General features: G+C 37.0%; 1 protein-coding gene across 1 annotated transcript in view; it reads right to left on the bottom strand.

Moving 5' to 3' along the window:
- Positions 1-24995, bottom strand: part of COL6A6 (collagen type VI alpha 6 chain) — a 65525-nt gene that overhangs the window by 26394 nt on the left and 14136 nt on the right. The window contains exons 2-13 of the mRNA XM_088160693.1: positions 16071-16163; positions 10642-10985; positions 7679-7757; positions 7030-7175; positions 6848-6940; positions 5453-5506; positions 4894-4965; positions 4411-4437; positions 1928-1972; positions 1641-1694; positions 1348-1410; positions 158-223 (exon numbers count right to left, since the gene is read on the bottom strand). Of these exons, the coding sequence (XP_088016819.1) occupies positions 158-223; positions 1348-1410; positions 1641-1694; positions 1928-1972; positions 4411-4437; positions 4894-4965; positions 5453-5506; positions 6848-6940; positions 7030-7175; positions 7679-7757; positions 10642-10985; positions 16071-16163 (1136 nt within the window). The remainder of the gene's footprint in view (positions 1-157; positions 224-1347; positions 1411-1640; positions 1695-1927; positions 1973-4410; positions 4438-4893; positions 4966-5452; positions 5507-6847; positions 6941-7029; positions 7176-7678; positions 7758-10641; positions 10986-16070; positions 16164-24995) is intronic.

The raw sequence follows: 24995 nt of genomic DNA, 5'->3' as shown, positions 1-24995 counted from the left end.
TTTGTAATTTATGAAGCACTTCCTAAAGCTTTCAGTATTGCAGACAAACACTAAAGGCAAAATGCAAACAAACAAAAACCCCCTTGGTCACTGGATGGCCAATGGGAGTTAGCAATTACACAAATCCTCTCTCCACAAAATAGACCAGCTTGCTTACCTGTGGTGCTAGGTTTCCCTTTTCACCCTTAGGACCAGTAACATTATTGTTAGTCCCAGGATCTCCCTAAAAAAGATCAATGGAAAGCTCAGCATTTTCAGTTACACACTTTCATTACTTTGACTACAGAGGCAGGATACAGCAACAGAATTAATTAGATTTGTAACTGCAGACAGCAAGAAATAAAAAGACTATTTTAAATTAAGACACTTGTCAGAACCCTATATAGGAAGTTCTGAAAAGTCCAGGAAGTTCTTTTCCACAGAGATTAAAGCCAAAATTACTAATGGGCAACAAATTAAACTGAAAATGTGAAACTGTTCTGGTTGATTTGATACAGTTAATTGAGTTAAGATCATAACTCATGAGGGTTACACTAGAGGGGAGTTCCATTTTGCCACTTAATGCTAGATCAGGTGAAATCCTGATCTTTATAAGAGGCAAATTACCATGACATCTGAGCTTTTTTTTTTAATATAAGCTTTAAAGACAGGAGTCAGCAAAATATGTGACTGTTTGGAACAAAGTCTTCGTAATATATGTGACAAAGTTGTATCTTTTCAAGACAAGAATTGTGGTGTCTGCGCTGGAATTTTAGCCTAAGGGAGTGCATTTATGTAGGTCTCTGGAGCATGAAAGGAAAAAATGTGAACATGAAGAAGTAACTTGCCTTTGCAACATTATAAATTGCTAACCAAGAGTCAGTGCACAGGGTTTTCAAGTGATCCAGAATTCCTCTGTAGGGTGGGAACCAACAGGGAAGATTGACCTAGTCCACCTGGTCTTTCCACCAGACCAGTCCAGTCTGGTGTGAGGTGTCCCTGCCTATGGCAGGGGGTGTGGAACTAACTAGTTGATCTTTAAGGTCCCTGTCAGCCAAGGCACTCTATGATTCTATGATAAGAACTCCAAAATGAGTTATGCTTAATATGGTGAAAAGCAAACAAACAAAATCATAAGCAAGCAGATCTGAGGCTTCTACACCTGCTTCCAAGCAACATATCCAAGCACATCAGTTCCATCTACATCTAAAGAGTTCAGGACTCCTAGAATATGTCATTCTTCTTGCAGAGAACTGCAATTTTTAGGACTGTGAAAAGCTCTTCAAATTACATATATTTCAGACATCTCCATCACAAAACTGCTGTGCAAATCAGTGAAATATAAATACAATAAAAGAATGAACTTACACGATCTCCTCTTAGACCAGATTCTCCTCGTTCACCTGGTTCTCCTCTGGGGCCTTTTCTGCCCTGAATTCATAAAAAGAATACAAACAATTCAGGTACAAGTATAAATAGCATCTGTGGCAGCAGAGGGTCAGATCTGTTGAAGTCAGTGGAGCTACACTGATTTAGAACAGGAGTGACAGCATATTAGAGAACAGGCAGCTATTAAAAAAACCTCACAGGCATTACAGACAGCATTACACTTTGGAAAGATGTTCTATAAAATCTAAACATTACTGTAAGGGGTACTTCACCCATTTTCCTCTGCTGCCTTTCTCTCCAGAAGGTCCAGGAAATCCACGCTCTCCCTAGAGTCAGAAAGGGGAGAGAAAGAATTAAAAAAAATAATGTTTGTTCTTTCTGCTAAATCAGGTTCTCAAGATTTTTCTGGAAGAATCCAGCTTCAATCGGATATACAATTCTAAACACCCAACAACAGAACTTCTGTTCAGCATTAAAGCCCTTCAAGGCACAAAATCTGTACCTTTCAACGCTGAGATTGGTGTCTTTAATAGCCCTGCACATTTAAAGTAATGCTTACCTGCTCTCCATCAGTGCCATCAAATCCACTCTCGCCATGTTCACCCTGTAGCAATAAGAAAAAAAAAAAGACAATTAACATTAGTCCACTTGTCTCTTTAAGCAAAGAAAGAAGTGTTTGCCCTGCATTTGGATCCTTGAATAAGACCTGTGGTTTTAATGGTTAGCAAGAATAATTAAGAATAATAACTATAAATTTTAGTTACTAATTCATATTTTTAAGGAATTAACAATGTCTAAAACAACTAACTGTTAAGGACACTTAATAAGAAAAACAGCTATTTAAATTACAGATTTCCATCAGGATTTAAATTCCGCTTTTCCTTCTTTTAGCTTTCAAATCTTTTCCCAGCTGCAGCATCTTCAAAATCCAAATATATTCCAAAATAAATACTAGTATTTGATCTATCATGATGATAACCTTGTAATTCTGATTTCAACCATCATATGTGTTTGTACTGTGCTTTTTTTTTGCTTTTTTACATAGTTTTATAACATGAACAGTGGATTGAAAAACCAGAAAGAATAACCATGATTAAAAAATAATTACAGAAGACTGATCTTAGACTTTAGGATTTTAAAAGAAAATTCATAACTGTTTCAGCAAGAGTACATAAATACCAGTGCTACATAAATATCGGTCACCTTCCCTTTCAAATTCACCCGGGTTTTCTCTTCCCTTTGCCTGCAAAAATGATACACCACATGCAAACATTTATGGAAGTCATTTTCCCACAAAATACCAATCCCAGACTTAAGGAGTTTGCACTGTTAACTTGTGTGAGGCATCTAGATAAAGTAATAACTGTGAGACTCTTATTTCATGTATGTATGCTCCACAATGTTTGAAACTCAACCAAATAACACACTCAATTTTGAAACTTCTCCATCCTTCTTTACTTGGATAAGAATGAAGGAATTAACCATGCTGGTTTAATTTGTAGTAAGAAATTAATTTAGCAGAGACAACTAACCAGAAAGCTGAAATGATATTTAACAAACACTGAAAGTGGCACAAGAACAAGTTAAAACCATCAGCAGTCTCACTCTGATAGAGACCACAGATACAATTGCTTCGTAGGTTTTGATGCTAAATTGACTTTGCAAAACTACCTAGTTAAAATTCCTGAGGAAGAACTTCTTTCATTTAAAACAGTTCTGTATCTACTACAAGAAAAAACAGCTGGTTGTACGTTTTGATTAGATTAATATGTCACAAACAAGAATTTCTTAAATAAGCATTCCAGAAAAATTATCTGCACTAAGTAATCATGACTTATTACAGTATTATTTTTTCCATCAGTCATTTCCTACCTCAGAAAACCTGAACCAAACTTCATACTATTAAACATTCAGTATTTCCTTTTATTCAAATAGCTACAATAAAATGCCTCGCAGACTTCAAAAACTTCAACCTTACTAAGCTGGCACAACTGAATCACATTTTTACCTGCTGAAAGTTTAATATTTTTCTTTAAAATAAAATTTGTGGATATAATGACACAACATAACGAAGATATTCACATATTCACTGGATTTCAGTAGAGTCCATGCAACTGGTAAGTCCTACAGTATTATTTAACTCTGACAAATTGAAACCACCAGCAAGTACTGTCCCTCTTCTATAATCAGATGTTTTGGCTATTTAAAAGAGGACAAATTACTTCAGAGAACAGAGCAGAAAATGGAAAAGGAAAGAGAACCATGCGAGAAGATTAAAAAGTTAGTACAGGGCACTACTTTAAATAGAGCTGAGGTTTCAGAAACACTCTCTGAACTTTCTCACAGTTGCTCAGTTATGGAGGCAAACATCTTCTGAAACTTTGAGGCTCACAAGTCTTTTTTTGAAGTGTTTTTATATCAAAGTTATATACAAGTTAATTTCATTTTAATCACTGTAGCTTGGAAACCATTACTGTTATAGATCATTGTCTTTCAGGCTTCACATTTTATTATCCTATTAGTGACCATATCTCCTTGATGAACAGGTGTGTTTGAAAGGTTAAACAAGCAGACTTTAAATATTAGCAGATGAGAAACACAGCTTGAAGAGAAGTTTGGATATTGAAAGCATGTCAATAATCATCTAGTAAAAATGCTGTCCAAACCCCCATTAAATATCAGTCACAACCTTTTTTTCCCTCTGCTCCTCTTCCTCAACAATCAGAATGAGACTCAGCTGACAGAATTACCACCTTAACAGATTATTAAACTAGCCAGTAAAGAAATCCTTTTCCTCTCAGTTAGACTAAATAAATTATGACTGCAATCATATAAAAATACATTATGATTGCTGATTTTGATTAATGTGATGGGTATCTTAAATCCATCCTTATAGAACCACAGGAAAAGTACAATGAATGCTGTGATGTTTTCACACAATTTCCCTCATTGTTGATAATTTCATTTTACAGGGTAACTTGAACTTAAAAGAAAGCAGAACATTGTTCTTAAAGAAAATAGATCACACACTAAAACACATACCTGACTTCCTCTATAGCCTCTGGCACCCTGAAATTGAACATAAACATAGATGAAATTTTGTTAAGTATTTTTGTTGAGCTTGAAAATCAGGGCACAATAGCTTGATGTACAGAGGTATGTTGGACTCAGTATTGGAAGTTCCTACTGTTAAACCCTCTACTGCCACGTATGGGATTTACTCCTTTCCTCTGAGAAGACAGTGCAGGCTTCATTTTCATTCCCATTCCATAAAGTTTTATAGCTTTAACTAAGGCCTATCTGGAGTTGGTGGTCACCATCAAGCTGCTTAGTCAGCAAAATCCTGAGCTATTCAACCATGCTTGAGTTACAGAAAATACCTCTCAAAATGAGACAGCAAACACTGTCTCCACAGCTGGATCTTGTCATTCATCCATGCTCTGGGAAGACAGCACAGGTATTTGTTCCCAGATAACAGGTTTGTGGGAAACAAGATTAGGAAATATTTCAAAGTTACATACTTGCCTTATGGCCTCTGACACCTGGACATCCCTTGTCTCCTTGTGTCCCACTGAAACCAGCTGGGCCTCTCTCCCCCTAAGAAACAAAAGAAAATGTTCAATCTCAACCATACAATGGTGATTACCATTTAATCAATCACATAAGACTGAAGCAAGACAGAGCTGTATCACCATTCATTGCACTAAGGACACAAATGCAAGTCAACTGGAAATTTTCATATGAGCCATAAGAGAACTTCAATTACTAATTTGAGTTGCATCAGTTTCTTTGCTCTCACTATCATACCATGTTTATAGTGCATTACCAGTCTCCAACTGAAATGTCTGTACTTGAAGGTGGGTTGGTTTTTTTAACTGAATAACTAACCCACTTTTGGTGAGTTGCTTTTTTAAGTGAGTAACTATCTATGGTGAGGTGCAGAGGCACAGAGGAACAGATCTGCATATTTACCTGTTCTTTTGACACATTTTGGGTTAACATTGATAGGTACTCAGTGAATAAGTGCAGACAGGTTCAAGCATCAACTAACAACATCGTAGCAGGAAGATAAATGTTTACTTACAATCCCACCTTCCTCACCAGGATGGCCAGGAGATCCTCTGTAACCAGTACTTCCCTGAAAAAAGAGAATTTAAAAGTAATGCTGTTCTCCAAGAGCACTGAGCTCATCTCTATCAGATTATTTTGCACACAGAGATAGAAAACATTCCCTAAAAATTAGATCTGGTTATGCTGAGGAGGGCAGACTCCCTGCATTTACACAGACACTGTACAGTCCTATGTATTTGACATGGCTGGGAAAAAAAACCCCAAACACAAACCCAAGAAAAGAACAATGGTTAATATATAGTTTCAGTTATTATTTCAGGAAATTCTCTGATGGCTTAACTAAGTTCATTGGGATACCTGGTCAAAATAAACATCTTTCTAGTGATTTGGAAAAGGAAGCATTACACAGTAATGAAATAGTAAGGTGAAATGAAAAATGTAAGGAGTTGGAAACTTGTTAGGACAAAGTTATTGCAATGCCTTGCAAACACTTTGGAATGTTTCAACTTTGTATTGGAAGTCATACAAATATCATATCCTTAGGGCAAAATCTGAGGAGAGAGAAACTGAAGAAAGGGAATTTCTAGTTGTAAAACAACTATGTTTACATTCTGAACGCTGTCTAAGCACCTTAATCTAGCCTTTTAGCAAAACAGAAAGGTATAAGAAAAGCACCAAGATAAATGGAAAAAAAACAGTAAATTCGTTTATGAAGAAGTATTAGAAGACTATATTTCCGTTAAGAGATAACCAAAACTTCATTTAACTGCAATCACATAACTGAAGAATTTGAACTGCAGATATAATTTATCTCCCATGTTACTGGAATAAGAAGAAATAATGGAATGAATAGTAGTCAAATGGAGACTGCATATATTAAAAACTTTAATAATTAATACTACTAGTATGCTGTAGAAGTAATGATATCTTTAATATTCAAAAAGGCCTAAAACAAACAATTAAAAATCTTAAAAGAAGTAATCCTTTTGGATCAAAACAGACTTATAGAAGAGGACATTTGGAATAACCAGTGACAAAAGGATAAGGCATATACCTAGTGAAAAATGATTATTTTCTACACTCTGCTTGTCATTTGGAAGTTTCTCTTTCCCAATAGATAAGCCTCTTGATTAATCAGACTTAATCTTTTAAATTCCTCTCCATTTTCTGCTGAATTGGTGCAATCGAGTGCTTAATGATTTTTATATGTACAAATTATTTTCATTACAAAAATACTTTTGCATAGGAGCATGCAGCAGAGAAAGGATCACATTGCATGTTTCTCCTTCATCTGTCCTAACATTAAATGTTATAGGGACATGCATGCATGCTCTGAAATACTACAAAAACCAGAAACACTTTGAAAAGTGAAGCAGTTCTTATGCAATGTCTGTCATAGACCTCCTACCTTCCTTCCAGGATTTCCCCGGACACCATGATCACCATTTTCTCCAAGACACTTACAAATAACCTTACAACATTTTCTTTCTGCAACAGTATCCTGAAAAATTATAAGAAACATTTAATTTACATCTACTTATCATAAAGACTGATTCCCCCCGCTTTTGTTTATATCACAGGAGGACTTACAAGGTTTCTCAGCAAGATATTTGCAATATCTGCAAACCCAACACTCAGAGGCTCATTGTATCCAAACCCTCTGCCAAACTCTATTTCCCAAAATTCAGTCAAGTTCTGTGTATTGTCCAGACCAACTAATAGAAGTGCATCAAGACCTTCAACATAAGCACAGATATAAGTTAGTGAATATCTGAAACATACAATTTAGCCAACAATATCAACTTGAGTAACAGCAACTCCCTGAAAGACTTACATTTCATGGCTTCAATACAGTATGTTAAAAGAAATCACTGCTACTTATTGCTCAAACACAAGTTCAAACCCTCTATTTCCTAGAGAGGTCAGAGCTGTATCTAACCTCTAGTGCTGTTCTCATCAGTGAGAAGGGTCCATCCTGAATTGCTCCAGCTGTTGGAGCTGGACTCCAGAAGCTAGAACTTCTGCACCCCTAGGCATATCTCTGGCATCATCGGCTGTATAGTGACAAGTCATCATGTACACTGCTTCACATGGCAAAGCAAATATTCTCCTAGGGACTCCTGGGCTATGCCACATGAGCATGGAGAGGCAGTGTTAAGTGGAAAAGTTGCAATGGGGGAGCTGCACATCAGGGCCTGTGGTAGTAGGAAGCTGGAGCATCAATGTGGTACTGCAATACCTTTAAAGCGAAGTGAGTCTGCTGCTTTCTTCAGGTCTTCCAGTGAATCATCCAGCCCATCTGAAAATACTAATAGAACCTGTCAGAAAAGAAAGTAATGACAAGTCAATTGCCAAGGAACTGAAAGTTCCGTCTTCGTAAGAGTTACAGTTCATATTGAGAAATGGCTATGAGATGGTCAAATTGCACTACACTGCGGTAGATCTGAAATGTGTGCTGGAAAATGGTAGTGAGGAACAATGAGAACAGGACACAAAAGCCTCTCTTCCCTGATAGCATTTCCATCTGAGGGATTTTTCTTGCTGAATATACCATGGATGTTATATCTGCCATCTTAGCATGTGAGGTAGAAGATAAATTATTTTTTAACTTACTCACTGAAAAACTTCCTCTAATGTCTGAAGGGTTCTCTTATATGTGAATGTGGAGAAGAATTTAGGGCAAACAAATTTTCCCATTTCTGCAAGAGCAGATCCCGTTGGCTGTCAACTAAGTCACACCAGGAAGTGCATCCTCTCTGGGTCTAGTCCTCCCTCCATGCAGATATTTGTATCTTTTTGCCCTTTCCACACAGGCAGGTCATCACCCTGCTCTGTTCTCTGCCCTATGTTTCTTTCTTAATGACATCAGGTTTAGCTCACCTCAGGATACTAATAATTTGTATTGGCAATATTTCCATCTTTGCAGGCCAAAGATCTATAGTTCAAGTCTCTTCCAGAATGGAGGAAAGCACAGTTTCTTACAGCTTCCTCTCAAGCTACCAGTCTCTTCCCATTTTTCTCCTCCAATTACCTCTTCAAACCAACAGAAGATCAGGTTCCACTCACTGAGTGCATTTGTTTGCCCAGAAAGAAGCTGCACAAGTAAATTGTGTCTTATCCCCAGTGGTAATGACTTCAAATACTCCTAAACTCTTTAACCAATAAGTGTACAAGCACAGCTAGAGCTTCTTTCCTCCTACCCTTCATATTTTACATTCCCTATGCAAGGCACAGCTTAGACCAGTGTAAACCCTGTTACTTCTGTTAAGGTAAATTTTTCCACAGATGAAGCAAATGAAGTGACTGCCATACCAGTTTAAGCTAGAGTTAACTGATAAGTTATAAAGCATACAACATGGAGGCGTGGTGGGTGGGTAAACTCATCACAGATTGTTAAAGACAATGCTGTAGGCCCGGGTCTGTTTTTTTCTACGATCTTTCAATTTTAAAAAGATAGGGAACAGGGAATGTAGGTAGTTGCTGTGAGCATTGTATGTAAATATATGTAAAGATATGTTGATATGTTTTAAAAGCATTTGTTTATATAAAGCGCTTTTGGAACACATCCATTCTTGAAAATGCTGGAATTAGGTCCACATTTTTCACTGCTAAGCAAACAAATAACAAAGAAGAAATTCAACCAACAGAGAATCATGGTCCCTGATGAATTTTATAACTAATAATCTTTACAGAACAAGCATGTTATTTCTCAGGATCCTAGGCAGATTAAATTGTGATTCCATGTGCATTCTAAAATCTTGTACTTTCAATTTGTACATAAACAGTATCAGAGAAGAATATTAATCCACTGATAAAGTGCTGAGATATGCAGCATATTTATTTATAATAATAATAATCCTAAGCAGAAAGAAGCCTTGTTTCATGCTGATCTCCAGAACTGACAATTAGGAAGAAAAAAGCAGTGCTTTTACTTTTATGTTGAACAAGTTCTTTCTCTGAGAGTCAAAACAAGCAAAATCTTATGTGGTCATGTTCCCCATTCAGACATTTTAAGAAATTTTTGGGAAAAAAAACCATTAAATATGCACCAAGTGACAACTTAAATTGGTAAGTCACAAACACCTATGCAAATGCTGTAAAAATAGAATGCCAACTTTCATCTGAAAGCAGAGGAATTCTTAATATGGCTTCCTCACTCCATGTCAGATTAAAAGTGGTGTTTCATAAAAGCAAAAATAAAGTTGGAAGAGGAAACCCCTTATGTACTTGGCAAGAACTAAGCAGTCCTTCCTTAGTAGGAAGGTCTTTCTGCATGGAGGAAGCACTTAGGAAGTGCTAATATTCAAACAGCTACTATAAGACATGCTCAATGCTTCACAGAGTCAGTGCCTTATCAAGAATAAAGGCATTGACCCTGAAAGACTCCAATGAGATCTGAATTTCTTGAACCCAAGTTGAAAGAATTCTCATTCATTTCAGAAGAGTTTAGATGAAGTTTTATGCTTCTCCCTTCACCTGACTTCAAGACGGATGAATTAACTGCAGCATCTAGGCAAATTTTCCTGATTATCAGTTATCTGTAAGTAGAATCCAGCTTTGTTATTTGAAATTATTTGACAAGTTAATGACATGAATAAACTTCAGTAAACAAATTTCTCAGATGACCTTTTCTCGTGACTTCTGCTTCGAGCTGTCACTATTCTGGACAAAGATACAGAATCAGGAATAAGAAAACAGTTTCCTTTTAGGAATAAGAGCTCCTGAAAGAAAACCATGGTAGATATAAGAAGGTTGTCTGTATAAATATTCATCACCACATGTATTAAGCCAAATGTTCTGGGTACCATCTCACTACAGGACTGTCTAGGAAATTGGAATTGATATATCAGGTTATATCAGGTCAATGAAAAAACAAGAGGTTCTATATAAACTTAAGAAAACATGAGGGTGACTGAGCATTGTCACAGGTTGCCTGGAGATGTTAAGTATCTTCATTCTTGGAGATACACAAAAGCCATCAGGATATGGCCCTGGACAGCCCACTCTAGTTGATCCTCCTTGAGCATAGAGATTGAAGAAGGTGACTTCCAGGGATTCCTTCTAATGTCTACCATTCTGGGATTCTGCATATTAGCGTCATCTATTCCTGAACTATTTTTTGTCTTCCTGGAGTATTCAGCATCAGAGTAAATATCAAAATGCCTAATTTGTCCAAGATGTATGTTCATACCATTAAGTTACCTTAACTTTAGCAGAGGTCACATTAAAGAAGTTCTCCTCAAGTGCCTGCAAAAAGTCTGCATTAATGTCGGTGTCCACAGTGGTCTGTGCATCTAAGAACTTCTGGATGATCTCTTCATTATAGTCTTCAAAACCAGAGTCAAAGATTAATTGTTTGTTCTTTGCCAATACTTGGAACTTGAACCCAACGTTGACTGGAGCATTACAGCTGGTATTTGGCAATGATTTCATCTGGAGTAGAAGTCTTGGGAGGAATGCTTGCAGTCTCTGCTTCACGAGCATTGTGGGTGCTGGCTGCATGCTCCTTGAAATATCAATTGCTATAGAAAGATCAATGTTGCATTCTGAAAAAAAAAAATATATATAGGAAGCAGGGAACTATAAACATACACTCTTTGTGATCTTGTTTTCTGCCAGAATCATGGAACAAAATTCAACACGGTAGATTTAAAGCCAGAAGTAAGAATCAGTGAGATAGGTTTTCCATAAACATAAAACACCACCAGTCCACAGGTTTCAGTGTAGGCATGTGAACTTGCAAATACTAGGAACTAAATTACTTGACACCTGCACATACCCAAACTGCAAAACATGTCTGTTCTACAGCTGCCCAGTGTCCTCAAAGGGCCTAATCTTGAAAATGTCTCCATGAGCTTCCCTACCTACTGAGAATATGCAACACAAATTCCAACTGGGAAGGGAACCTTGATGACTGACTGTGCTCTGTCATTTTGTCACAAGACTAGGTGATACATGCAAATGTAGAACAACAGGCCAAAGAAACAAACATGAGAGAGAGAGGCAGCATTGCCTACATGAAATGTCATAACCATTGTGAAAAACAGCTGCTGTAAGATGATGGCTCAGTTATGGAATTGCGTGCCTTGCTCCTTATAATAACAATCAATAGTGTGATGTGGTTAATTCCTCTCCCTGCCCCAATCGTCTTGCCCTCATTAAACCTCAGGCAAACCACATGGTTTTTCTTCTCTACCTTGATTATTCATTTCTCATGTTGAATTTCATTCTGTGATCCTAGATGAATTATTGTTCATTGTTATATCTCTGCAAGGAAGTCAGAGGCATGCCATTTTAGCTGTAAAACAGCACTCTACCTAATTTTATTCTCTTTTCACTCATTAACTCTGAAACACTTAGCAATCACAAGATTGCTTTCTGTGTTTGCTAGTTTGGGCTTGTTCCTATTATTACACATAAGTTTTCTGAGTTTTCCTTCTCCCATGAAAGAGATAAATGTGTTCAGTTCTTTAACCAAATACTTCTAGAAATAATTACATCATTATGTTTCAATATTTTCACTTGTGGTACAAACTGCCCCCTAGAGGGTATGATCTGCCAGAAAGCAGTGTGAAAATCTTTGAATGTAAAAGGTCACACTGAACGAGATTTGATAGCTAAAAAAAATCTGACATTCAGACCTCCGGGCAACATCAGAAATCGATGCCTCTTATCTTTTAAGCTCACAACAAAACAATCAGCTAAATATGCCTACACATGCATACATGTCTACACATACATATGAACACAAAATCTAATGGATATTTCTTCCAGTATGTGTTCTTGTACAGCACACAGAATATGTGTTCACAATGAAATTCTTCTAAGACCTGGGTCTTTTTAGTCACATAATTTGGAGGCAGTGTGAAGGGTAAGCATGAACTCAGCATTTTTGCCCTAACAGTTGGTCATCCACTCCTCTCTTAAAATGTTCTCTGCCAAGTCCTCAGTGTACCAGCAAGAATAACAAAACAGCAGTAAATAGTTCATTTTTAGTGCTACTGTGCTGTGCATAAGAATGTGAAAAACACCTGCTGGTAGGTATTCTATACCTTGTTGATAATCGCTATTTATTGGCAGGAGTAAACACCTCTGTGTTGCCAAACTCTTTTTCTCACCACCTGTTCTCCTACAAACATCCACATTGCTAAACTGCCCTATCTTACTGCTGAAAAGGAATCTTTTTTCTTCTGTCAACATGCTGTCCCTGAAATGCAATTCTTTAAATTGAAAAATTTGTCAGTTTAAGAGAAGGTGACTGGAGAAAAGGGAATTAATTGATTTATTACAAGAAAGAAGGTCAGTGAATATATTAAAACAGATGATAGGACAAGATAAAAGAGGATTCACAGAAAGTTGATCTTTGTTTTATGAGACAAATTTATGCAGAGTTTAGCAATAAATACACGTATCACTGAGATGAAACCCAATATGCTTTCCTTAACTTCTCTCTCTAAACAAATGGGCCTGTATATAAATTAAGTTTACTGCTGTATCTCCCATTAAATCTCCCTGTTCCCTGCCATGAAACACCAGGAAGTGCTACTGTGTCAGCCACGGTCACACTGCTCCATGGCAGTGCATTCCACTTCCACAGCATTCCTCCTTCTCTGCTTGCAAGAGCCAGGGAATGCTTTCTCATCTGGGAGTCTGCTCAGCTCTTGATAGAAAAGAGAGTGGGTGGGAATGCAGAGCTTATACTGAATCATGCCCAGCTGTTCTCTCTGCAAACCACCTGAGCAGATATAATTCACATAGAGTTTCTTCTGTCTTTAGGAAGAAAGGTTGAGCTCTTCATTTTGGCCCCCAACACTCTGGCAAACGCCAGCCAGTTTTGGGGTGTTCAAGATCTCACTAGCTTAGGATGCATGAGAGGCTCAGCTGTTGTTACAAAATGCCTTAAACAAGAAGTGTGGTCATCCCAGTGTTCCTTTCTCAGTAAGTTTCTGATCACAAAGGGAGTGAAACCTGGAGAACTGGGTTGGATCAATTTTATGGTATAACAATGAGAACAAAAAGCATACATCCAACACATGTAAAATATCACCTCTATGTGAACATAACACACAGGAAGATAACAAGGAGCTTTAAAGGACTGTCACAGTCCCTATAAAGATGAGCAAAGAGAGAAGAAATGCTCCAGAACTCTCTTTTTGTCATACCAAATCAATGCCATGCACTTGACCGCAGTCAGAAGAGAGCAGCTTTTTGATGTCCTGCACTTAATTTTTCTTTTTTTGCAATTTAACAAACACATCTACAGTATTATCAAACTACATAGCTAGCATGAATATGTGATGTTAAAGAGCAACTGTATGTTCTGTACTTCAGTCTTCCCACATGATAAGGCAACTGGTAACACAGCACCAAGCAAGAATAAAGTCAGACCCAAAACCAGCATGTGACATGTGATAAAAGTCACTATGTTAACTAAAGGAACTACTGAACCTTTACTTTCTTTGGGGTTGGCAACCTCTCAGGCTGTGTGGCATCCAAGCCACTGTTGCCATCTAAAAGATGTAGTAAGAGATACCATTTTTCTGTTTCTCATCTAGGAAAAGCTTTTGGGTAGCACCTCAGAATTATCATGGATTTGCTGTTCACATCTTGCCAATACCTCCCACAGATCCAAGGATGGATTTTCTCACACCCCCTCTGCACTGCACACTCTCTGCCTCTGTGAGACTTCAGTTTTGTTGACAGACAGTGGCTGCTGACAGTCCCACTGAAGCAGTATGGTCAGCTGGAAATGGCAAAACTATATTTCTAGGAGGTTCTTTTAAAAATATAACTGAATTGTGTTTCCCTCTTTTTAATAAGATACTTGCTAGGGGTACCTGCTCTGGCTCCTTTCAGACACTGAGGAACTATGAATATGAAGCATAACATGAAGCATAATATGAAGCTTAATGTGAAGCACTGTCTTACTTCATAAGTATTTACCATAGCAAGGAGTGTAGTGGTTCTTGACTGAAGCAAAGTACAAGTTGTGAGTTGCAAACATGGGCAGTATTTTTTGTTAAAACAATTGCATTGCTGTGCAGCTAGCTCAGGCACTTTTATCAGGGACTGCAAAAAGCCATGTAGATATTTGTCATTATACACCCAACGAAAGACTTATTCCTTACCCTGACCAGGGAGATGTTTGCATTAACAGACCTGATTGACATTATTTTTGATGGCATTCAGTGCATCAGGATTTTCCATTGTGAACTCTCCTTGCATCACCAGCTATTATAAACAACTCTCAAGGGGGATTTTATCATCCCTATGTCAGCCTCAGACACCTAGGTCCCATTGCTCCTCAAAGCCATTACTGCATCCACTACCCTGTCAGCAGAGTACTCACTGAAAAAGGCTCTGGACAAGCCTCTTTTGGCTACCAGCCCTTGTTATGAAGTGATTCTCTAGCAACTGGAGGCTCTGCCCTGTTTTGGTGCCTCCTTCTTTGTAATGTAATTTTTTTATCTTCTATAAGGAATCATTATAAAAAGTGTTCAACAAGAATTCAGTGTATGTCACATCACTGTGCTGAATCACACGAACACAGATTTTATCTTGTCATTGATCATTGTGCATGATCTTGAAGTTCCTTGTCCCTATACTCCAGGATCCATCTACCAGGAAAAATATGTCTGTCATGGAAGCTTTCCTACTGACTGAAGAAATATATTGTAACTTTCGTCTTTCCCTAAAAGTCGCATAACCTAATAGAAAAGTAATTTTGAATCCTAATTACTTTTCAGAATCCAAGACTTATTGGACTTTTGCAAAAAAACCCTTCCATCTATTTGCTAAACTGTCATCACCCACTAATGATTCCCGTTTATCATTCGGAGGGTCAGAAGACACATCCTTCTGCAACACCATTCATAGGAAAAGGAGAGATGCTGAAATCCACACCACAGTTTTCATTCACAATCTGCTCAGAATATAGTAGTAAATGCAGTGCATATTAAACACTTCTGTATGTGAAACACAGCCACTGGAATGTGTTGGCCTGCTCTCAAGAGAGCAAAGGAAAAGTTAGTCATGCACTTTGAGCTCCACTCTGCATGCATATATTACTAATTAATATTTACTTTCTGATGGAAAAAAAAATTAGTTCACACCAACTTAAAGAGTACTAAGCACATTTCTTTATAGTAGGTATTAAGCTCATGTGTTTCCACAAATTCCAGAAGCATATAACACTAGCAGACCATAGATGGAACAGTTATTATTTCCTCAAATTTGATAGCCATGCAGAAAATATCCTGCAACTGGGCAGAACACTTCTCAAACATATCTTCCAGAAGACCTGACTACCAAAATGGAACTGCTAAATACTGTGACATATCTGGCAGTCTTACAATTGTAAGAGCTTTTTGTTGCTTTTGCAAATATGAAACCTCAGCATGCATGAACAAACCCAAGATTTAATGAGCTGTTGCTCATAAATTTTTGCATTTTTAAAGAAAAACTCTCATATTGCAGTTATAAGTTTCATAAGAACAGACCACATTATCCCTAAGTATAATTCATAGTTAGAAAAAAATTTCATCAATTCTTAATCTCTCTCTCACATTTGGTATAAATGTAAAAAAACAATTTTGCTATCAACTTGAAGATCCATTTCTTTAGTGTATTACCAGACTCCTCTGCCTCTGTAGAAAAGGTGAAAATGTAGAGAAGAAGAAGTGGTTTCCAGGCATCCATTTTGAGAACCTTCCTAGGGAAAAAAAAAAATCAAAGCCAAAGATAAAAGACATACAGAGCATAATTCCCTAAAAAAGATGTTTTTAATTGTGGAGGAATGAAGTGCATTTTATTAACAACATGCAGGCTTTCTAGCTGTATGCAATTTAAAGTAGCACTTTAAATTCATAATTTTTCTCCTTTGCTTTTAACATATAGGCTTTGAACACAAAGCTTGACACTGATGTACACAGCATATAACCAAATGAACTGTTCAATGCTTTGCTCTCACTGTCATGCTTTGTTCTGATTCACACAGCTATATTTATCATGATCTAAAATTCAACTAAAAGCAAGCTATTCACAGTGTAAGATTAATGGGAGTTATGCCTTTAAGATTCCCTTTTAGCCTTGAAATTTCCCACCCCCACATCAATTTAAAGGAAAGCTTGGTGGTGTTATCTATATATGATACACATAGATAAGAACAAGCATTCATTTACAAATGAAATACACCAGTGGGCCACTAATAAAGATATTTGTCATAGAAAAATGGAAATACAGTATAAAACTTTCCCCAAAGCCAAAACTCAGTACTCTGGATAAGGGGAAAGAAAATCTCTCAGAAAGTACAAAATTAAGGCAAATTGAGCTTAAGCACACTAAACAAATGCAAACAAAAAAGTTTTGAATAACTTTCTATTCTAGGACACAAGCACACTTGATTCTACCTTTAACAACTCATTACACTTTATTCTGTATCTTGGATCTGCAAAGACAACTTGGTAGAAAAGTTACAGCTGGTCTAACGTTATAGCACAGGGTTCAGTCCAGGTTCTTAGGATAACAGCATGTAATATTACCCTAGCTCTTGTAAATAACAAAAGGCAATGAATAGAAATTATCTGATTGAATCTATATTCTAACCTCAGGCAAGAGCAAAACTTCATTTCCAAGTATTGCCACACCAAGCTGCACTGAAGCTCTCGAAGAGTTCTCTAGAACCTTTGAGGGAAAAAGCACCACATTTCCTGTATTTCAAGACATTTATCAGATACAGGCACTTTCCACTTTTATTAGAACTGCAGTAACACAGAAATTCCATATGCAACTGAGATTCCTGTGCAACCAAAGAGGTTCCAGGTATTATGTAGTCCTCAACAAGAACAGAAAGCAATGCTGGGGTTGGTGCATTAAGGAAACCTCCTACATGCCTCTGCACATCACAATTTTCTTTAATAAGCACTACTAACATAAAGGTAACTGTTTTGCAACCATTTTACATGCCATCCTCACAATCAAATTTTGTCTTGGATTTAATTAATTTTTCTGCGTATGTTCTTGAGAGTTAATGAATCTCTTAAGAGCTGCCCTTGATCACTTTGACAGATTTAATCCTGTTACTGATTTTCACTACTACACCTCATTATATGAGCCTCTTTTTCAGATGTTAATAAGCTCGAACTTTATAGTGAGAGACAATTAAATATTTTAATGGTATCCCCCAAAATAATAATGATTACTAATTTTCATTACTGTGTTACACAGTTCCTGCTTTGACAGCACAGTTATGCCAGAGCAGCATGAACATCTTAAACTCTCTTGTTTGAATCAATTGCACACAGATCTATAAACCCAGCTAGACATTTACATATTCAAGGACAGTCAAGTGCTGCCAGTATTTCCAAAGCCTCCAATTAGTGTTTTTCTCTAGAAATTTCCAAGACAAGGAGTATATGAAAAATTCAAGAGCACCAATAACATCAAGCTTCCAAGGTATATGTGGCTGCTCACATTCAGACGAGTAAAATACAGTTGGTGTTTTAGCAAGGGGCTAGACTTTCCTCAATTATGTAAATATTCTGATTTCATACCAAAATCTTACTTTCATATCAAGCTCTTACTGTTATAATATACAAAATAATCTGTGACCATTTAGCTATGCAACCGTTTCCATGCCTCCTAACAGCTGTGGTCTCTGTTTGCCTCCTTTGGCTTCTTTCAGCCCCATGACTCAAGAGTGTTCCCTAAGAATGTTCTCTGTTCTTTGAGTCAGATACGCTAGACCTGAAAAATCTCTTCCACTCTTCCTAAATAGTGAGTGCGGATGGGAACCTATTTACCACTTGCTCTGGTTTTCCTTTAATTAGTCCCTTGACATTAGGCAGCTTCTTTAAATACACAGAAGCACTCCAATTTAGAAACATGTGCAGACTAATTTTCCTACTTATACTATTTATTTTGCCCTATCTTCACATGCAAAATTCCAGTCATGCACTACAAGCTGCATAGATAGAAGTGCTTTAGGCCTTCTATGTGTATTCTTCATTATTTACTAATGCAAAATATGTAATTTAATGGAAAATTCACATCATACTGCTCATAGATACTATGGATTAAAGCCTAAATAAACTCACTCAGAAACACGCAGTGCAACAGAAGATTACACTAGCAATATCTTAATTCTGAAATTTATTTGAATGTAAAATAGTATATACAATACTTAGCATAAAGTACTTATATATGCATATCTGCAGTTGCTTATATAAATATATATATAAGCATAATTATGCAAGATGCTAAGGCAGCAATTCTCCAAAATCTAAGACATCTTTCCACTTTAATTCTATTTTAGGAGACAAGAGTTGAAAAATTATTGAAAGTCCTTAGAAAACAGCATAAAATAATATGTATTTTAAAGCTCATTTTACTGCAGCATTTTTATTTATTTGTTCCCAGAGATACACCAATATGTATATAAATCTCAAAGGAAGAAAAAGATCAACACTACTCCTGAATCCCTTAAATGCTTCGCAAAGATTGCTTACCAATATATTTTCTTTTTCTTTTTAAGCAACAAACATCCCAATCTTATCTTCAGCTGCTTCAATGTTTTAGGCAGGTGAAAAAGCCATTCTGTAGATTTTTGCTGCCAGAGTAAAATGCACTCTTAAATGATAATATACTTCTTAAGCACACTATCAAAAGCATGGAGATCTTGAAGCAACATCTCTTTTTTACCTATGACTTATAAGCATCCTGCATACAGGATCTCCCTGCACACCTGACTGGGGATAATTTCCTTCTTGTGTTGGTATATACTAACAGAAGGAACACAACCTTTCTTGTCTCAACTTAAAACCCCATCTCTACCAGTGCAAATAATTGCGATCATGTAGTTTTCTCCTACCTACTGAAGTACTCCCAGTTAGATTACTTCAACTTCTACATGCTGATTTCATTCCCTCTGAAGTCTTTGAGATGAGATCAAGTCCTGGAATACAGCAGAGAGAAACCTTCAACTTACATGCCCCACTTAGTTATTCCTTTCCTCCACCATCCCCTTTTCTCTCACTAAAACAAATTTAATGCCTGGTTTTCAACTGTGGAATTTCCTAGTTTCACCAAACAGTAAAACAGGAGGAATCCATCCCACCCTCCCACCTCACCACTCTCCTCATATAGTCACATATTGAACTTTAAACACTGAGAAATCATAGTACCAGAAGAAAGATAAATGTTGCTGTAAAAATAAAGCAAAATACTTTCTAGGTGTCAGCTCTTTATGTAAAAGAAGAAATTTTTTTTAGTTATCTCCTCTCTACAGGCACGTTTTTTCTTCCTACAAGTATATTATCTCCTTGTTAGCTGAAATATCTCAGGAAGAAAGTTGTTCTTTAACTCACTGCAGGTTTCCCAGAGAAAAAGGAGTTTTCTAATGATTCCAGGTATAATCACAGGGCCAGGCACTGATTCAAGCAAGGAGACCCTGAGTGACTTACCCGACTTAAGAAGTCAGTGTGAACAACATGAGGCTCAATATGTTTCGAGGGGTGGTTTTGTTTAGAATGGCATGCAGACACAGCTGGAAAGGACGTGGCCACCAGGATAGGAACACCCCCACAGACAGATGTAAGTACAGACAAGCACACAACCAGCCCATGAGGAGTCTACACCCAGTCTTAAAAGGAAAAACTGACTGACACAAAAAATCAGTTTAATTTACTGTTAAAATCAGTGTCCGCCTCTCTGTGAGCAAATGGGACAGATGTTTACTTGCTTACTTAAAGAATGAAGAGACATAATAGCTTTCCTTTCCCGTATTTGGTGCACCTTTTATAAGCCTATTGCCTAATTTTCCATTTCTGCGTAAAGTTTAGTAATTAGCACGTTAGGATCCTGTTAGTAAACACTCCTTATCATTCATACTTCTATCTTCCTGATGGTTTCAACAGAAAAAATTGCAATAAGTACACATTAATAAAATTTTGTAAATAGACCCTGGTAACCTGGCAGCCTCAAACAGTTCTTAACCTACCATGAAATTAAAAATAAAATTACAGTTTCTCTCTTCAGTCCAGAAGATCCCTCAAAAACAAATCTTATGTCAGAGAGCCCAACTATTTATGACATCTCCATATCTGAAGTACTCTTTTAGTGTCCCCTGAAGTCAAATGTGTTGAATGTATCAAGTACATATGTATATTCCCTTAGGATCAGGACAATTCTCTCAGAAGTCCTGAGCATCCTCTAAAAAAACTCTATTTTACACAGCTTCCCTTAGCTCAGCATGAGCAATCCGCAACTCCCATAATGCATGACGGTGAGACAAGCAGACCTGTCCTTGCTGCCCGCCAGGTGTCAGAAGTAAAAATTCTGTAAGACTCACATAACAAATTTTCTGACACTGTTATGTTGCCTGCCCCAACTCCCAATACTTTGCTTTAGGGAAATCTTCACTAAAAAAAAATCCTCACTAAAAAGCCTGTGTTTTTTCCTCATAAAGCTAACACAGAATAAAATAAAACAAATGGCTGAAAATCTCGTTAGATGAAAATTAAATCTAACCAGAATACTTACAACATCCACCTAAGACCACAGTTAGCTATTCTGAGAGCCTGATAAGCTTTCACTTCTTCTTTGCACACTCGGTAATTTGCTGTTTACTAATCACACCCTTATTTAAACTCACTCTACTCAGTTGAAATTAATTAAAGCTTGCCTCTAAGTGTATGAATTCAACTAGACTATCCCAGGTTGTCATTAAAATATGAACATAACTATGCACATTACTATGGCTTTAGACTATACTCTTGTTTTAGCTTCCTCAAGAAAGAAGTCAAACTGAAGGTTACATTTCACCTTTCATCACAGATGGGGTAAAGAATTTTAAAACCAAATCCTAAAGGGAGCTGTGAAACTTAAGAGTTTTTAAACCTTGTTGAATGAGTTCTTACCTAGCAATGACTTATTTTGACCCAGAACTAGTTCACTTTCAAACTCCTAAACACTCTGTTCTTTGGCCTCAAGAAAAGAAGAGCAGAAGGGGACCTCATACGACAATTTGGGACTGTAACAAATAACCTGTATATGCGTATTTCACAGCAAGGTGAATGTTTCTCCTACTAAGGGACATGTTAAAAGGAGTAAAGGAGGCCAAAAGAGCTCCTTCATATGGAGGAGTAGTTTTTCCACATCAGAAAACTCTTATGGAACTAGAGATGCATTTGTTATTGTTCCTCTCTCTCTTTCCTATCTGTTCTGGCCTTAGACTTATTTTGCTGTAGTATCATGTCAGTATCAAAGAAGTATCATGGCAGTGCCACAGATCAAGTTTGTTTACATACAGAAAAGAGTATAAAAGCTATCAATAAAAAGCATTAAATCAGGAAACCAAAACCATTTCACAGACCTTGTAAAATGGGCCAGCTAAACCTGGAGGATGATACAAGTAATTTTTCATATCCTTGCCAGTCCCTTTGGCTGGAAAGTAGACAAATGTCAACAGCATAAAGGCTAAACCTTACCCACATGTGCTTCACTGACTCATTTAGTAAAGGATATTAAGTGAACTAAACACAAACATTTCATTCATGAAAGCAGCTTCTCAAAGCCAAAGTTCTTAAGAAAATCAGCAGATGTGACTCTCCTACTTCCAGGAATATTGAGTGGGTAAGCATCCTATCCACAGGAGTAAGTACTCAAACTCATCTGGAACAAATTAATTTTATAAGAAGTCTTGTTTTAGAATAAAAATAGTGTAAGTCACCTCATGTTGAACTACCACAAAGTGCGGAATTTAAAACTGAGGACAACAGTTTGTATGCAGCGTTACACAATTTTTAAACCATCAATTATTCACTAACATATGCTAGATGTACCTTTGAAATAGGATTCTAAAAATATGAGCTTACTGGAGGTGGCAAGATGCAGATTCTTGCTTCATAAAATCTTAATGTTAAAAAAACTTACCTTGCAATAGTCAATAGAAGGAAAACTTCTGCCAACATACTTGCTTAAAAAACCCTACCTAATTATTCTCTAACTTCTAGTGCTGAAAATCATGCATTTTTACTATCACAAAATCTATCACTTTTGATGGCAGGAAAATATGAAGCTAGGAAGAATCAAGACTTTTGCTTGTGAATATCTTCACAAGACTGTATCACCCATAATTAGCTCAAGGCATATGCTGTCTTGTCAAATGAAACATCATTGTAAAATGAACAAAGCAAAGAGACATACGCATTTCTGAAGCATCCTGATATTATTACTAGGTGCAATTTTACTTTGAATTATTTGGAATAAGTTTTGTTTATCCAAAGGCTTTTTTCTTATTCATTGACATGAAGGAGATTTGTTTGACTGAATGATACTGTATTTGGATTTGAATGTGTGGAAGAATTATGTAAATAATTGCATGCAGGCAAATTAGAGCTGAGTAACTTTGTGGCAATCATCTTTACAACTGCAGCTGTTGTGAAACCAGTGAAAATTAAACAGCATGTTTTATATGTTGCCATGTCATGAGAAGAATCCATAATAAATTCTGGAAAGAAAGTGTGGAAATCTGACACTTTCTCAGGTGTCTGTGTGCCTATGCAGGTAACTTAGAAAAATGTGTTTTGCAACACTCACTGTGCACTAAAGTCACAATGTACCAGATAAAATGTAAGCTCATCCATATGCAAACATTCATTAATAATCCTCAGAAATGGCATCTCATTATAGCAGATCTTGAAAAACTGTTTTGTGAGGAGCTTATAAACTTTAAAATGTAGCTTCGTACAAAACCAAAATAAGCCCAAAATTCCAATTTCCCCCTGAAGCTAAATTAATTTGAATACAATTTGGCACCTCTCAAGTGTTGCATCTACTCAAAACTCATTGTTCTCTGATTTTTTTTAAAATGCTATAATACTAAGTTTTTAAATGCTGAAAGGAGCTACATCACACTTGCCAAATGAGGGTTTGTCATACATGATTAGTCAGTACTACATAGGACTATCTTTGCAGATGAAAGAATATCGCTTGAATCTCCAGACTACTGCTGAAGGTGTTGGGTTCTCTTCCTTCAAAGCCTTGTCCCTGATGCTCCAATCCAGCAAGAATTGTGCATATAAATTCTTTCACCACATTTTTTATATTGACAACACCTGAAATTCACTAATGCACACTGAATAACCTATGTGGAAAATGCATTTTGAGATAATACACAATTAATAACAGTCATGGAAATTGGCCTCTATAGCATCATCTACAAAAAGAACCCTCTGTTTCCCTAGGACCACACAAAAGAAAACAAGTATAGCAACAATGTTTTTTCCCTGAGCGCTACTAACATTTCCTGGACAATGTTTCAGTTCAAGACTACCATATGCCTCTAATTATTTGCTGATTAGAATTCTTGCATGAGCCATTATTTCTATTTCTGCATTCTAATTTTGCTTTGGTAGGTTGTAGGTTCAGTTCAGATGTAAAAGAGCTATTAAACAAGTTCCTTTACTTTGTCTGGTGTCAGAAAAGCTAAAAAGAAGTGGAATCTTGCACACTGTTCTGCAAAACATAGCGGCATACAGATAATTTGACTTCAGTTCAGTCCCTTTTTTAAAGCATGCTAATTACTTCCAAACACTGCAACCACAGCTCTTGGGATCCTCTGAAAATGGGGCAGTGGGTTGAAATACCACCCAGAGACACTGGCCTCAACAGACAGTAAAATTCCCTTCAATGAAAGGGAGACAGCAACCACTATGTTACCAAATTTATCTGGAGTCGTTGTAGGTAAGAAAAATGCTTCTTCATGCTACAGAAATGTTTGAGATGTCTCAAACTTAAATGGGGAAAAAATGCTGAAAGCTCAATTGCCCACATCAGAGACACTGGGTTTTCTGTCCCTTCAGAAGGGAGTCTCACACATCTTTTTTTCTTTATGGAAACAGTTTCGCTGCAGGAACGAGAGCAACTTAACCTCAAAGACACCCCTATGCAAGATGAATCATTATCTTTGTAATTGTTCGCTTCCACTTGTAGAGCCTCACACCTATTGTGCAAAGGCATCTGGAAAGGGGGGGTACAGAAGCCAAGGCACCTGGAAAAGATGGGATTTGTCCACATTCAGGTTCCTTAGCTGGTCTTAAACCTGATCTTCTCTTAAGGGACATTTAACTGGGCATTTTCCCAGTCTCTACCTTTGGACTCTGTAATTGAGTGACATGACTAGAACACTTGCTGGTGAAGATCAAAGCTAAAAAAGTTGTTGAGTATCTCAGTTTTGTATGTGTCAGTTGTAGGCAGGTCCCCTGTTTCCCAGTGATCAGACAGGGTGCAGTCTCCTTCTCTTCCTTTTCCGTTCTAAGTACCTGAAGAAAAACTTATTTTTTATTTCCCTAGCCAGGTTCAGTTTCAGATGAGTCTTGGCTTCCCTGAATCCCTCCATGCACCCTGACTTTTTCTCTTAGTATTTCATTTTATTTTCAATTAGCTTTTAGCTTCAGCTGTGTCATCCATTTTTGTTGTTGTTGTTTCCCTAGGAAACATCTTCTATGTACCATACAGTCTCAAAACCCACACAATTTTTGTTCTGTTTTATTGAAATC

The sequence above is a fragment of the Sturnus vulgaris genome, chromosome 1 (assembly GCF_052056855.1).
Source record: "Sturnus vulgaris isolate bStuVul1 chromosome 1, bStuVul1.hap1, whole genome shotgun sequence".
Lineage (NCBI taxonomy): Eukaryota > Metazoa > Chordata > Aves > Passeriformes > Sturnidae > Sturnus > Sturnus vulgaris.
The sequence above is the reverse complement of the archived record's forward strand: the minus strand, read 5'-3'. Positions and strand labels throughout refer to the sequence as shown.